The sequence below is a fragment of the Accipiter gentilis genome, chromosome 26 (genome assembly GCF_929443795.1).
Source record: "Accipiter gentilis chromosome 26, bAccGen1.1, whole genome shotgun sequence".
Lineage (NCBI taxonomy): Eukaryota > Metazoa > Chordata > Aves > Accipitriformes > Accipitridae > Astur > Astur gentilis.
In genome coordinates, this window is record NC_064905.1 from 23,137,520 (window position 1) to 23,154,156 (window position 16,637).

At 46.0% G+C, this 16,637-nt stretch overlaps 1 protein-coding gene across 1 annotated transcript; it reads right to left on the reverse strand.

Moving 5' to 3' along the window:
• Nucleotides 1-1,453: 1,453 nt before the first annotated feature.
• GFRA3 (GDNF family receptor alpha 3) lies at nucleotides 1,454-10,853 on the reverse strand. The gene is made up of 8 exons (XM_049829789.1): nucleotides 10,713-10,853; nucleotides 6,974-7,249; nucleotides 6,146-6,238; nucleotides 5,374-5,719; nucleotides 5,186-5,295; nucleotides 3,952-4,086; nucleotides 2,865-2,995; nucleotides 1,454-2,560 (listed from the first exon to the last, which is right to left on the reverse strand). The coding sequence occupies exons 1-8, from the start codon at nucleotides 10,753-10,755 to the stop codon at nucleotides 2,426-2,428; spliced, it is 1,269 nt and encodes a 422-aa protein (XP_049685746.1). The 5' UTR covers nucleotides 10,756-10,853; the 3' UTR covers nucleotides 1,454-2,425.
• Between the last annotated feature and the right edge of the window lie 5,784 nt (nucleotides 10,854-16,637).

Sequence of the window (16,637 nt, forward strand, 5' to 3'; positions counted from 1 at the left end):
TGTGGCAACAGTGCTGTCTCTTGATCCAAATAGCGATATTTCAGTAGGTAATCAGAAATACCAGCATTCATATTCCTCTCTATTAAGAAGACATAATACTTGTTCCTACTGCATGGAAATAAGATGTTGCTTCTCTGTGTGACAGAGGAGATGGTTCTGCTCCATGCAGTGATTTCCTTGCCCTACCTGCCTAGGAAGTAAAGAGAAGGATGGAAGTTGAAATGGAAATATTACCACTGCAGAAGGACAACTACTCTGACACATGTGACAATGTAAGGTGTCCAATAGTGATTGGGAACTGCAGCATATTACCTAGCTGGTACTTCCCTGCCAACAGATAAAGCACAAGGTAAAAAGAAATACCCACCTGCTCTGTATCTATTCAGGATTGTAAGAGTGTTTGGCTATGTATAATATTGTTCAGATCTGTTGTATCTCATAGGATGCGCAAGGGGCGCTTATATGTGTGCATGGAGGAGCTGCTTTGAGCTGAGTTTCAAGCTATCCTGAAAGTGTAGGTTGGCTGATGAGGCAACTCTTGCACACAATTGATTGTGGACTATTAACCTATGCTCAGAAATCAATATTCACTTAACACCACATTTTAACAGGCAAATGCAGTACAAAATAACAGCAGTTACACAGTGCACACATTTACACTCAGTAAACAGATCATGACATAGAGCTTGGCAGAGGAGGAGGAGATTGGGCAAGCAGTGTGGAAGGGGACAATGACAACTTGAATATGTGGAGGGGTTCAAGGTAGTTGCGGCTCCCAGAGATTTTTGCAACTGAATGTCCCAGGGGTTTTGTGGTCAATACAGCTTCAATGAGCTATATACATTCTCTAAGCGTTACTAAGAAGGTTCCTCCTGAAGCCAGGCAAGGTCCTTCTTTGCTAGATTAGACTGAATTTACTGGGATTGAGCACAGAAATCCATCCATCCGAACCTGCAAAACTGAAGTCTGTTGCTAGCCATGATAATGGATGATATATATATTGCAAGGGGCAAAACAGAAAGGAGCAAGAATATAAACTGTAGTACAGTGTCCTTGATCTGGGATGGTATTTTTCATATACTTAAAAGAATGGATTTGAAAAGGGAACTGACAGTAATCCAGAACTGGTGTTTACCAGGGACTTTATGTGTATGTTTATTGAGCTTTACTTGCAACCCACCCTGGAGTGTGGACTTCTACTCTTTAGGATAGTATGCTGTACTCTATGCTTTGACAGGCCTAAGGAGTGGGCCCACATGAACCTCATGATGTTCAACAAGGGCAAGTGCAGGGTCCTGCACCTGGCCTGGGACAATCCCTAATATCAATACAGACTGAGGGATGAATGGATTGAGAATAGCCCTGCAGAAAAGGAGTTGGGGATACTGGTAGATGAAAAATTGGACGTGGGCCAGCAATGTGCACCTGCAGCCCAGAAAGCCATATCGTATCCTGGGCTGCATAAAAAAAGAAGCGTGGCCAGCAGGTTGAGAGAGGCAATTCTTCCCCTCTGCTCTACCCCACTTGGCATCCTGCATCCAGCTCCAGGGTGCCCAGGACAAGACAGACATGGACCTGTTGGAGCAGGTCCAGAGGAGGGCCATGAAAACGATGAGAGGGTTGGAACACCTCTCCTATGAAGAAAGGCTGAGACAGTTGGAGTTGTTTGGCCTGGAGCAGAGAAGGCTCTGGGGAGACCTTATTGTGGCCTTTCAATATAAAAAGGGGGATCATAAGAAAGAATTTTTACCAGGGCCTGTAGTGACAGGAAAAGGGGCAGCGGTTTTAAACTGAAAGAGGGTAGGTTTAGACTGGACATAAGGAAGAAATTTTTTACGATGAGGGTGGTGAGACACTGGAACAGGTTGCCCAGAGGAGTTGTGGATGCCCCCTTGCTGGAAGTGTTCAAGGTCAGGTTGGATGGGGCTTTGAGCAACCTGGTCTGGTGAAAGATGTCCCTGCCCATGGTAGGGGGGTTGGACTAGATAATCTTTAAAGCTCCCTTCCAACCCAAACCATTCAATAATTGTATGCCTGAGGAAGAGCTCCAGAAGGTGGGATGGTAGGACACGCTGTGTCAGGATCCTCCCTGCAGTCAGAAACTGAACGCTGCACAAGTTCCGACAGAACTCAGACCTTTGTTTTAAAATATTGCACTGGAATATTCACCTGACTGTTACTCAAAGTGCTAACATGGCAGAAGCAATGGTGGGCACCACATCTGCAGAGCTCAGTGCAAACTGATTGGGGAAAAGTGGGGTGCAAGTTGGGGGGAGGTTTTCAGTGACTGCTGTTCTGGGTTAAGGCTATTCCATTCCTCTTCTCTGGAAGCCGCCTGTTTCCCAAAGGTAAATCAGTAGTGCGAGGTGCCTGGATATGGAATAAGATTAATAATATGAGAAGAAAAAATGCCATTTATGGCAAGTTAACATGGGCTCAGCAACAGGGGCAGGAGCAGAGACAGAGACGGCCAAGAAACAGCAGCTCCAGAATACACAGAGGAAGCCATAGGCATACTGCTGTGTTCAGAGATCTCTCGCTGTGTCTTCCCTTCAGCCACCTAGGAAATGAAGAAGAGGAATGAATCCCAGTTAGACATATTTATGCTCAAATGTCTGGCTGCAGAGCCTCCAGTTCTGAGCACTAATGTGAGACTATAGGAAACTCCTATGGCCAGGCAGCATGGCCTCCTATTTCTGCTTGTCTGTGGAAGGAATAGCTCAAAGTGGTCCAGGGTTCTGCATGCATGTAGCATCCCTCACTTTGATGTCCAAAATCACACATTTCCAGATCCAATGTTTTTCAACTACTGTCTCTAGGCCACTTGACTTGTTGCTTTGTGAAGGCAACAAAGCAATGCATACCTGGGACATTTCTGAAGCAAGAGATGTGCTGGCACTGTCTCCTTGGAAGCTTAGGGGAGATGAGTACAGTAAGTCTTCCTGTCTTTCTAGAGCTGTCTGCTTCAGGTGCATTTGAGACCAAATGGTATTTTCTGCAAAGAGAAGTAAAGCAAGAGTTTTATTTTGCTTTTCTTGTGCACACCTTGGAGTCTAGTGAACAGAAGTCTAGGGAAGCTATTTTAGGGAATGCACTCACAAGCTGTGTGGCATCGATTTAGAAAATACATATTCTTTGTTCAGTGAATGGCCTGTTTATGTGTTTACTTGTGAGGTTCAGCAGACTGCAAAGCCAATTTTCACTGTACTTGAGGACCTTTGGGTCCCTTTGGGACTTTCTCAGCTGTCTATTTTGTAAGGGGCAGGTATGTAGTATCTCAGATGGGATGTTGAGGTTGTAGGTGTATCTATAGTTCCGGGTGTAAGGCTTTTCTATACAGCAGGAGCTAGGTTTAAATATTAATAATTTATCTAATGATGCTGGTTTCTTTATCCTTTGGAAGCTTTTACAAACATAAAATATTTAAATCTTATTAAGGTCTGTTGCTAAAATGCTAGGGATATAAAAGAAATACAGACTTAGGATTACATAGTTGCATGTAACAGGATTTTTGTAACTTCTGTGCTGCTGAATCTAATAACAGGGGTTGTGTCAGGAGCTACTTATCTTGACCAAGTAAGTGTGGGCCAAAGGCGAGCATAGGAAAGGAGGGGAACCCAAACCCCATAATCCTGGTGCACTATTGTGGTTACTCAGCAACGTATGGATACAGCATGTCTGACCTCCCTTTGTGATTTCTTTGCAACTCCTTCATTTGAATGCTGTTTGGAAATAGCTTCATGGTGTTTGAGATGAACAGAAGTGTTGCCAAAAGGTACAGAAACACTTCTGAGAGCAGATCCAGGCTGGTCCCATAGGTTGGACAGGAGATCATAGAGATGCTGCAGAAGACAGAACTATACGCAAGAGCAATGCATCATAGGATCTTGAAATCAACAGGATTTTAATTTCCCTCTGCTCAGCTGTTTCTGTGATATGACTGATGCTTACCAAGGCATTTGTTGCTCTCAAACATGCTGAGTATCTGGTCACACTTCTCCTTCTGGTTGCCGCTGCTTTCACATGTACACCACAGGGAGACCTCCACACTGGAGTTACTGACATAGTTGGGTGTCATGGGCGTGCCTGTCCCAAACCCCCAGAAAGCGGAATCAGGATTTACTTCACCAAATGAAAGCATCACAAGTCCTATTACACTAAAGGGAATGCTGCCCTGGAGGCAGAAGCCTTCCATTGTGATATGCATGGTACTTAGGACAGGTCAGGAGCCCCTGTGAGGTGATCCAGGTCTGGTGAAGCTGCATGAAGTCTGCTGGGCTGTGAGAAAGTGTGGACATTGCTACCCTGACTCAGGCAATCTGATGGTGAGGTATGCTGATAACTGAAGCTGGTGCAAGCATTAGATTGAAGGATGTGAAGCATCTGCAGGGACTTAACTGTGGTACTGATATAGGGCAGCAAAAGGCACTCTTACTGCTTGTGTAGCTGGCAACATTGTGTGGTCAAATGCCTTTTGCCAAAAAAATGCTGCACACCTGTAGTGTGCCATTCAGCCAGAGTTCATGTAGCATAAAAACAGCAAAGTCATCTGGAAAACCAGAAGGTATAGTCCAGATTTACAGCTTCTGAGATATTGCTGCTCTTTACAGCTCCTCTTTTGAGCCACTCTGAAAAAGTATTAGCAGGTTGGCAGTGAATGCCTAAAACCAAGGACAACCTTCCTTCTAACAGCTGGTGGTGCCATGTTCTGGCTGGCTGTGAGAAGATAGTGTGGTGTACAACACTAACAAACCATCAGGAGTCTAAAAGTCAGGCAGTGAGGCAATGTTGTGTTTGATCACTGCTGTGATGGGATGTAACTCCTGCAGTAGGAATGACTGAGCTCATACAGGCCCTGAGCCCTGTCGGTCAGGCATTTAGAGCGCTTTGCACCAGCTGATGATGCAAACAGGTGTTCAAAAAATCTCAGGCAAGTGCTGCTGATTTGACAGCAGAGGATAGGACAGAGTAGAGTGATAAATGCCATGGAAGAGCTCTCTTTGGGCTGCATTTACCTCAGAAGCAAGAGAGAGCACTAGTATCAATTAGGCTAAGGCATATTCATTGGTACACTAAGCTCTAACTCCTGCAGGAGAGCAAGATGGTGCTTCACAGCATCAGAGTGTGCCTGCAAGTTTGTGGCCTGAAAGCATCCACCCTGTACATTCCTGTGGATATCACTTACCAATCATCCCCATGTAAGCCTGCAGGCATGCAGCATGGTTGTGCTGAGAGCAACCATCTGGAGACATGTCTGCAGGTTGACAATTTTGTTGGAAGTCAGCCAGTCTGGATCTGTAGGAAGGAAAATGAGACCATCAGTGTCTATGCTGTTGTCTTCTCTTGGATAATGACCGCTGCTGCTGGACCTACTTGCAGATATGGTCTTCTAAGCAGGAGTCCAGAAGCCAGAGGCAATTGGGTTTGGTGTTATACTGGAAGGAACAATCAGGAACAATAGTTTTCCGGCGTCGTTCTCCACAAAGTTCATCTTGACATGGACAGAATAGGATCCTTTTGGTGAAATCCTCAGGGACTTTCTCAAAGAAATTCCTTAGCCCTCTGTGGCATTTGCGACGGTCACACATGTCCTCACTTCCTGCTCCCTTGGTGCAGATCGAGGCATAGTCTGTGCGCAGACGAACACACTTCTTGCTCAGGTTACAGACATGAGTTGCTTTCAGGCATGGATTTGTTGCATCTCCTGCTAACTGTGAGCCTATAAAGCCAAAAGAAACCGAGGAACAATGAAGCAAGTCTCCAGAAGAGATTCTCTGTGGAAATAGAAGTAGCCCTTACTTGATGGCCAGATTGGGAACATCAAAAAGAACAAAGCAAATTAGTCCTGCTGTGTGCCTGTAGTATGACACTGCAGTTACACTAGTTACAAAATCATATTTTTTTATTGGTTCAAGTTAGGGTGTTTGTTTCAGAGAATGCATCATTATGGGTTATTCCCTGTTTCATGGGCCTGGATCTGTGGCTATATTTACACTTGGTAGGGGGGACAAATTTAGGCAAGTATACAGAGCAGGTGTTCCTCTTGATTAAAGGGGCCATTACCCCAAATTGTTCTTAATAATTTTCAGCCCTTGAAAAGATGATAAAGGGCAGCATTATATCATGTAACCATTACAATCCTTACCTGATAACAGAGCTGCCAGTTTATTATAATCTGTCTTCCAGTGTTCTTCATTTGCTGGATTCTCATAGGGAGAGGTCTCCAAATTGAAATAACCTAGGCAAGATACAAGATGTTTTATGCAGTGGGAGAAATGCTTTCTGACCAGCTTTTTTTTTTTTTTTTTTTTTTTTTTTCCTCCTTCTTAATTGATTTCTCTTATTTGTGCCTGGCTGTTTCCTCAGGCTGGAGTTCAGAGATGCTCTGTCTTGCTCAAAGCTAAATGCCAAAGAATGGTTCTGCTGGAGATGCAAAAGTATTACTGTGTAACAACAGCATTACATTTTGTCATCAGATTTGCTCCCGCTGGAATTTGGTCTATGTTGCCATTTGGGTTTTTTTCAGCCTCAGTACTAGTGAGGAGATGTGCAGCACAGGGGGTCTTTAGTGGGAGGCCAGGTAGAAGCATCCCACTAAAGCTGGAAAGAAGCAGCATGCTCAAGGATGCCATTACAGTGTGTGCCACAATCGCACGTCTGTTTTCAGTGATGGACAGATGTGACGATTTTGAGGTGACTTTCACAGGAGCCTCCCCTCACAGCATGAAATCTTACTGCCTCAGAGTAGCTATCTTTTTCTACTAGGGTCCCTGGTGTATTTGAAGAGCTGGTCCCAGACCAGATCAGCTTTCTCTGCTTATCAAACAGAGCAGTAATGAATTCTTTTTACTAGGAGATGTGATTCCAAAGTGGCATCTGCAGTGTTGGGAAGTGGCCTTTCACAGTTGTTTTCAGACGGGGGGCAGGGGTGAGCCTTACTAGTACCTTGTAAATTCCTATTATTTCACCTCACCATCTGTCACGCTGCCATGAACGGTCCAGAAAACACGTAAGCAGTGCTCCTGTCTCTTCATGCGCCGGTGACACTTGCAGTGCAGCAAAGAGCTGTTTCCGAGGTCTAGCTCTGCATTCAGACATCTGACCCTGCTATCGTGATCCAGTGGAACGAAGCGAGTCTTAGCCAGGGCACAGTTTTCCAGGATCCTGTAGGTGGCATTGCAGGTAGAGTCCGAGAGGCACAACTGTTCTGCTGCTATGCAGTCACTCCTCGGCAGAGCCAGGAGGTCTCCTGGTCAAGTAGGGAAAAGACTGTCAGGATCACAATCATGATGAATGCCACACAAGCACCTTGTCCTTGTTCTGTAGGCATCCTATATTCAGTAAGGACTCCTCTCAAGAGGCAGAACTGGTTGGGGTCTTTCACATGGAGTAGTAAGGAACAAGAGCTGTCTCCATTTAGAAACAAAAGGATGAGTATTAATGTATGAAAGAGGGAACAAAATGTTAAAGAAAAGTCTCAAAAATAATTTTGTTTAATAAAACCTTTTTTAATCACCCTTAACTCTTTCAACTTGGCCAGGATCAGAGATGGCTTTGTATTTTATGGAGTAGTAAATCCCTGTGGAAACCTTGGGGTTGCTGAGGCTGCTTTGAAGAAGCTCTTCTATCTGGGTAAGGAAAACCGCAGTGCAATAAGCTCATAGTAACACCATACCGTGTGCTGTGAGTCAGTGCTGCTGCCATTGCTAAAGTATATATTGGTCATTAAGAGATGTACTGAGAAAGCCATCTGTAGGGTATAAGAACAACTACTTCACTGGGCTTGGAAACTTAAGAATAAGAATGCATATTTTTTTGCATAATAGAATAAATCCTTAACATAAGATGCAAGTAGCTTCATATAGAAATGCTGATATGCAGTCAGCTTAAGTACATAGAACCCAGTCCCTGAAATCCCTGCCAAAAACGCTGGGATGCAGGCTTGGCATGCCAGCTTTCATCTGTTGGTTGATTGTGAACTCTGACTGTATCTCTCTGTACACATATTATTTGCATAACACATGCATTGGCTATATACACACACACACGCACACGCACTACCTTATGTGGAAGTATTAGTCCCAATTTAACAATATAATCTTTAAAAGTAGACTTTTTTTTCCCCAGCTTTTTAAACTTTTTATATGGACTGTTGTCACCTAACGGTAATACTGGGGTGATACCTAGCATTATGTTGTCACAGGTAGGTGAATTCAGTCCATAATCTTTCTTCATTTCTGTAGTATATGAATCTGCATTTACAGTACAATAACAATGAAGACCTGGAACAAGACTGTTTGCTAATCAAATTTATATATAGGCTACTATGTTTCTTCCCTCCAGGACAATATTGCTTGGCTGGTATTAGGAAATGACTATGATGAGCCTTACATCTACCTTTTAATGTTCTATGGGTACATGATCTTACTATCATTCTCTTGTTCAGCAGGTGCACTAGTACTATTTCAGTCAGCCTTCACTACAGATTAGAAAAAATCTTGGTACAGCTCATATTACCTGGTATACCATCTTCACCACCTAATTTGTTCTCTCACTTCCTTCACTTATGCTAGCTTCATCAGTTTTATTTGCTGTAAGCAGTAGGCTGCATAATTTTATGCTAGTCTGCTTCTCAAACTTTCTATTTTCCCTATAGCCCAGTAATACTATCCAGGTGTCTCTGTCGCACTTGTACAAATTTCTTTGCTTTTCTAGCAACTTATGGTACTTTGTTGTTCATCTGGCTGTTATGTAGAGACTATATGACTCTGTAAGCTCCCTGAAAAACAAATCTCTCATCAGAAATGCTTTGTACGCAGCACAGTAGGTTTTTTAGGCATCACACCTAGGCACAACCTTAATGAACATTCCAAGTGTGATTGTATCCTGTAAGGTTGGAATCAGTGCAAATTCCCAATAGCGAATCGGTCTGTTCTCTCCAGTAGCTTTTGGAACCCTAAACTGAGCAAACTGATCTACCCCACCAGGTCAGACCAAAGTACCATCTCCCCCAGTATCCCATCACCAACAGTGGCTTGCAGCAGCTGTTGTAGGAAGTTCATAAAAGGACAGGATGCACTTTACTAGCCTTCAGAATCTTGCTCAGCAAGCACCTGAGCGTGAAGTGACATTTTAAAAAATGTAAAGTGATACAGTAATTGCCAGGGTAGAGCAGAGCTGGGTCTAAGTGGATGGACTGTGTTTCTGCCACAGGCCTGTACCAGATGCTTCGGGTAAAGCTGCTGTAAACCTCAAATTTAAAACATTCCTCCTCTTTAAATAACTATGCATTGTATTAAGCCCTAATACTTGACACGTTGTTTCATTTTTTAAAAGCTCTTAATATTCCAGATAAGAACATGAAAGAATGAGAGCTAATTCTTTCCTAGACCTGTGGTCTAGGTTGCAGAACACGTTAATGATGCATGTGTGTGGGAGTCCCTTCTGTAGTTTTAAAAAAAAAAAAAAAAAAAAAAAAAAGTTAAAAGGTAATTATCAATTCACAGACTATGATTATTTATACCTTAGAAAAAGGGATAGATAATACAATATCCCTTTATTTCTACCTTTTCACTCCATGTCCCATCATATATGTATGTATTATTTTGATGCTTCTGGTGCACCACACTATTGAAAGAGAAGATGACTGCAGAAGGGAAACCTTTTTTTTTTATTAAGCACAGTTATCAAAGAAGCATTAGTATTTGGACATGGAAAATTGTGGAAAAGCTATCGTAAACATGTGGCTGCAAGTGCAACTGAGGTTTCAGGGCAAGGGCCCATCTTTGTAGCAGTCATTGTGATATTCAGCAGCTGCAGCATTTTCTAAGCGTGAAGCACTGACATCCCACAGCCGGGGCGTAGGAATGCTTCTAAGCGGTTTTGTAATTTCTGTATTTCTAGTCACATCAGCCATGAAGACTGCACAAGAGATGAACTGGAAAGAGGAGTAATTTCTATCCTTGGCTCTTGTGACTTGGCAGTAGCGGAGCAAACAGCTGCACCTATGCCAGAGCTCCTGGGACTGGTCTTTGCAAACTGAGCCTCACCTCAGGCTACTATCAGCCCGAAGCATTTCAGAGGGGGAACGCCGGGAGGGTAGGTACCAAAAAAAGCTCTCGGCAAAGTCAGGACGAGAGACGTACAGCAAGGATCCGTTAAGGCAGGTCCAGCTAGCGCAGGTGCCCGCTTTGTGCCTTTTGTGCCGCGCTGAGGCATCAGCTCCCGGCATCTGCCCCTCTCTGCTGCGAGCGAGAGGAGCAAAAGGCGACCTCGTCGCCTCCTCCAGCCTTGCCTCCAGGACACCCGTTCCCCCTCCCCAGCGCGTCCCTCCGCCCTGGTCACAACCACGCCGGCAACTCGCCTTTCAGCTCGCAGCAGTAGCAGCACGCCCTCCCTTGCTCTGAAAGCGGGTTCCTCCCCGGGGGGGGGGGGAGGCGGGGCGCCTGCCGGAGTCGGTGGCCGGGAGCCCCGAGCTCGGGCCGCGCCGAGGGCCGGCCCAGCACCGGGCACGGGGGGGTGGCGCCAGCAGCGGGGAGCGCCAGCCCGCGACCCCGGAGCCGCCTCTGCCGCCCGCAGCTGCCCCTCGGGGCGCCGGCGCGGGTCGCGCTCGCCGCCCGCCGGGAGAGCGACGGGGGACACGCCGCGCTCCCCAGCCCGCCCCGAGCCCGGCGCCCGCCCCGTCCGCCGCCCCGCGCTCCGGGCGCTGTTACCGGCTCGGGAGAGGAGCAGCCCCAGGAGCAGGGCGAGCCCCATACTGGAGCCCGGCGGTCGGTCAGTCGCTCCCCGCTCTGGGGCCGCAGCTCACATGCTGCGCGCAGCCCGCCGGCGTGTCAGCGGCCGCCGCCCCGCCCCGGCCCGGCGCGGCACCGGCCGGCCCGCCCCGTCGAGGTGCGGGCGGCGAGCGCCGCCCCGCGGCCCGGCCCGGCGCCGGCGGGGGGGCGGCTCTGCCCGCCGAGCGCTCCGCCCGTCCGCCCGCGGGGGTCGCGGCGGCGGGCGGAGAGGGTGTGAGGCCGTCGGGCCGGGGGTAGGGCTGCGGGGCAGCCCGCTGCGGCCGCCCCCAGAGCGTCCGGGGGAGCTGCTGGGTCCCGCCGTGCCGGGACGCGCTTCCCAGGCGAGACCTGCGGGGACGCTTCGGAAGGGGCGCTTTGGAGAGGGGTCGTGGAAGGCGGTTGCTTGGTTGGTTGGTTGCTGGCCCGCCGTGCCTCCTGGCGCTGAGAGCAAAGCTGTGGTGGCTCAGTGAGGGGCACGCTCGGGGGCGTACTTGGGTGAAAGAAAGTAACCCTTAAAAAGAGGGACTGTTCTTGGAGGGGACGGATGCTGACCGGCTTCTGAATAAATGCCCTTGGTGCTGCTTTGGTCTGCGGGAGGGATGACTGAGCTGCTGGCTTCTTCCTATTGGCTTTGTTCTGAAGGGTCTTATTTCAGTATCTTAACCTGTTGCTGGCTCTGCCTTGATGGAGCTCTTTGTATCCACACTACGGACAGCATTTCTGAGAGCCTACCAGGCGTTTAGGCAGCCGTGCTTCTTCTTGAACAGATCCTTCTTTTTAGTTTGCATCCTAAGGTCAAATTAACGAATGCAAAAAAAGTAACAACCTAGCACGTGTGCGTCAAACATTAGTATATGAAAATGAGGCAAACCTTTTGTAGGTCAGTTGTTTGTGCAAGTAGAGAGACCCACCCCATCTGCCCAAGAAGCCCAACAGAAAGGGTAATAACTGTGCAAACAAATTAAGTATTCACAATCCAATGCAGTGGTGCCCTCCTCTTCTCAGGTTTGAAAAAGATTAGTCCTTCTGCTTACTGCAGGGAGCTGCTGTGAGGGAATTCTTCTGAATGTGAACAAGTTGTCCGCAGACACTGGAGGCTCTTACTTCAGGCTTGAGGAGGAGAGAAAAATCATTCTCACCATGGCCCTAAGTCTGATCAAAGTCTAATAGTTGGAGGAGCTTAAGGAAAATGGTAGATGGGACGGAGTCTTTTTAACTTTGTAGTGAATTCTTTGCAGTTATCATTCAGGAGGAGGAAACGGAGTAGTTAAACTGAAAAAAAAAAATTGGAGCAAAGTGGTTTATTTATAATGACAATGCAAAAAAACAACTGGCTTGGTCCTGTGACCTTCTTTATGTTTTTGTGAGAAATGATAAGAATAAACAAGTGGATCTGAAAGTTTTTAACCATCATCCAAATTATAACTGTTCCATAGAAGAGACCGGTTTGTATGATTACCGTGGCTGGCCTATTAATACAGTAGTGTGAAACTTGTGAGGAATAAGAGGCAGGAGAAGAAGAAGAGATGTTGCCTTCTATGTCATGGATTTGTATACTTGCTTTGAGACTGAAGGAGGATCTTTCTAAGCAATTTGAGTGATTGTTAAAAAGGAAGAAAACTGGGCACTACCGTTTATATTCCAGGCTGCCTGGCAGTAAACCTGAGCAGAATCATCCAGTGCGCAGCAGTGGGAGATTATAGCTGCCCAGCCATCCCTCCTTACAGGAGTACTGGTGGTACAGAAGTTGGTGAAACATGTTACTTTCTTGGTACGGAAGGTGATGACAACCACAGGAGGGGAAGCTCTGCTAGACTTGATTGTAGCTGACAGGTATAGCTTTTTGAGAATATTAATGTAAAGGGCAATTTGGATGGTAGTGGTTGTCAGTCTGTGATCCTTAGGCTGTTGTTTCTGTTTTGCTGGTTTTATGCTTCCCTTAAGCAAAGACAGATTTCAGTAAACTCAGTGAACTGATAGCCATCATCTCGCAGGAGAAAAGCCTAGAGAAGAGGAAACAGAGTGTGTGCCTTGAGAAAGGAAAGAATGCAAACAACTAATCTTAACTTCAAGCTCTAGGAAAATTCTGGAATGCATAAACAATCTGTTAGCGTGTGGAAAGTAACAGGCTTGCTATTTGTCCCCTAGATGGATTTGTCAAGGACCAATACAATTTCTTCTACAACAGCATAACAGCTTTTGCGGGGAGGGAGGAAAAAGAAGAGATCATACGTACTGGTCATATGATCATATGACCAGCTCTAGGCAGGTCAGTCCAGCTTGGTACGAGAGAATAGTTTAGAGGATCTTTCAAGTTCCTTTCCAGACTGTTTTTCTGATTCTATGATTATAAATCTTCACCCAAAGCCCACTGAAATGATTCATTAACTCAGCTTTGAATTATGCTCTGCAGCAGATGAAAAATGAATGGGAAAATTCTTCTTTCCATGTTAAAGCTGAATGCTGTAGCAGTGTTTTCAGGTTGCCTTGGCAAGTGGCCAAGTAGAAGAACCCTAACTTAATGTCTGGTCAAGGGTTGGCCAATTCACTACACTTCATTAGTCAGCACAGCCTATGACTGCAGTGGAATGGTCCCTTTCTCAATTTTTGCTTTCTTACATGTATCTTTGCCTGGGACCTATGACATACAAGGTTATTTGGTTATTCCTCTCTCCCCACACACATGCAGAGCAGCACTGTAACCTCATTACAGGTCTCAGAGAGTTGGATAATTACCAGTCTCTCATGACCAGAGCTTTCGTCAGTCTTTCCATTTGAAATTGTATAGGCCAGCTCTGACCTGTGGGGGTCATCTACCAGTGTAATGTGTACTATCTCAGGAATCAGTATCTCTAATTCTGTGCAAGGTCCAGGCCTTTGACCTTCTCAAACAGCTGCAGAAACAGTGATCAACTCTGATCTGATTTCCTCAGCTTTTAGCACCAGTTCCATGGTTTATGTTATCTTTGTCGCTTTTTGCAGGTTCATATAGGTCCTGACTGATTTGGGATTAGTGATGTCAGCAGGTCCTGTGAAGACAGACGACATCAAGTTGGGCAGGAGTGTTGATCTGCCGGAGGGCAGGAAGGCTCTACGGAGGGATCTGAACAGGCTGGATCGATGGGCTGAGGCCAATTGTATGAGGTTCAGCAAGGCTCGGTGTCAGGTCCTGCACTTGGGTCAAAACAATCCCATGCAGTGCTACAGGCTTGGGGAAGAGTGGCTGGAAGGAAAGCTGCCCAGTGGAAAAGGACCTGGAGGTGTTGGTCAACAGCTGGCTCAATATGAGCTGGCAGTGTGCCCAGGTGGCCAAGAAGGCCAACAGCATCCTGGCCTGTGTCAGAAATCATGTGCCAGCAGGACTAGGGCAGGGATCATCCCCCTGTACTCGGCACTGGTGAGGCTGCACCTTGAGTATTGTATTCAGTTTTGGGCCCCTCACTACAAGAAAGACATTGGGGTGCTGGAGCCTGTCCAGAGAAGGACAATGAAGCCAGTGAAGCATCTAGAGCACAAGTCTTATGAGGAGCGACTGAGGGAACTGGGGTTGTTTAGTCTGGAGAAAAGGAGGCTAAGGGAGACCTCGTCACTCTCTACGACTACCTGAAAGGAGGTTGTAGCGAGATGGGGGTTGGTCTCTTCTCCCAAGCATCAAGCGATAGGATGAGAGGAAATGGCCTCAAGTTGTGCCAGGGGAGGTTTAGATTGGGTATTAGGAGAAATTTCTTCACCCAAAGGGTTGTCAAGAGCTGGAACACGCTGCCCAGGGTAGTGGTTGAGTCACCATCCCTGGAGGTATTTAAAAGATGTGTAGGTGTGGCACTTAGGGACATGGTTTGGTGGTGGACTTGGCAGTGTTAAGTATACAGTTGGACTTGATGATCTTAAAGGTCTTTTCCAACCTAAACAATTCCATGATTCTACAAAATAGATATGTGACTAAGGCTCTTAGTAAGTAAATTCTTGTCAGATCTTTGCCAGTATTTTGTTTTACCCCAAACGGAAGTGTTAACCTTGTGCATCAAGATTGCACAAGGATTAAACACATGCAAAAATTGGACACCTCATTCCTTTCCTTCTTGTCCTAGCAGATTTGCCCATAGCAACTTGTCAACAGCTACTGCAGTAAGCACCATTCTATTCATAAGGCTAAGCAGTACCGGGGGGGTAGTATATCATCACTTAAGTACTTAAACTCACTCAAACACAAGCTTGTGAGAACTGTTACCATTTACACATGGAGGCACAGAGTTGCCCAAACTCAGCAAGGAAGTCAGTTTGCATGCAAATTCTTTGAGTCCAGAGCTATGCAGTCACATCCATGAGATCACACTCTTTTCCTAGCATCTAAAGAGAGTTTGCTCCTCACCAACTGGTTGGAGGGTGTCATCCCTGCAACATATATGAGTGATGGGCTGTTAGTTCAAAGGAGCTGAGGGAAACATTCAGTAGTCTGTCATGGTCAAGTATCAAACGGTTACTTTGCAGAACCAGAGCCGATGTTATTACAGAGCTGCAGTTCCTTTTTACTGTTTCCTATTAAGATAGAACTTGTGCTCTGACTCCGGAGTGAACCATCTTCCTCTGCTTTTGTTTTTGGAGGTAAATGCTGCTGTGCCCGATGTGCACTGAGACCGAAGAGGACAGCTGTATGCAAGGTGATCAGGCATCAGGTTTGCATTGCCTGTTTCATCATTATTTCATCCTCATGGAGATTGTGTGGTTTTGACTGTTACACTGAGAATCATCAGCAAAAGAGAGCAACTGCTTTTACAGCTGTCGTAGGAACTCTCTTTCCCTCCCGGTACATTACTGGCAGCACGACCAGTATAGCTTTGTACAGTTCCTCCCCTCACCGCACCACCTCACCGCCCTGGAATACTGCCCTGCTTTGCTTTTCATGTTTGTTCTATCATTCATGAGTCTGGATCCTCTGGTCCTTGCAGTGCAGATTACAATCCAACTGCCTCTAATGGAAAGTATTAGCACCAGACTTCATGTTCTTGAAATTCATTGAAGGCATGGTAGTCCATCTTCTTCGTATTGCTTTCAGGCTGTGAAGGACTTGATACAGTGCATGAAAGTTTTTCCTCTAACACATTAAGAACTCATTCAGCAGATTTGGACACATGGCAGGCCACATCTATGTTGTGTGTGTGAGGTGCACACAGGATCCTCTGTGAAACAAGAAATCCATTCACCGTCCTGGTGCTGTTTCCTCATTAGTTATTCCTCTCTCTGATGGCAGGAAGATCCCTACAGTATCTGCAGGAGGATAGTTTCAGTTTCCTCTTCTGTTCAAATCAAGAGCAAGGCACAGTCTTTTCCATTACTGGGGAGCCCTTTTGAACAAGACGAGAGCAAACATGAACAAATGAACAAATGAACAAATCATTAGTTTCCCTCTGAAATGACTGTGTATCATGGTATTAAAGAAAGTAGCAGTTTCAGTGATCTGCTAGGCATTTCTTCTCTATATCTGTGACTGCCACAGCCAACAAAGAGTGGGTTTGACCAAGCAAGTATTTTGCTTGCAGTATGTGCTGATTTACTTAGTTGTACCTTATTTTGTGTAATACTGATGTTATGAAGGTTATAGCACACTGGTGATTCTGCTGCTTTTTTCAGGATTTGATCCCTACAACCCTTCTCTAAGTCAAAACCAGGGCATGTTACTGCAGATGCTGATGCTCTGACAGCTAAGCCTGTGTCATTTGTAAGGAGTACTATAAGAGTACTATTGCAGGAGGCAGCACAGAGGAGGGCTGTGCAAACACTTCTCTGCCTGGGCTAATATTTACAGCGCCACACTCTGCTCTTTATAGGGCTAGAGACAGACAGAAGACACTCACACTCATATTAACA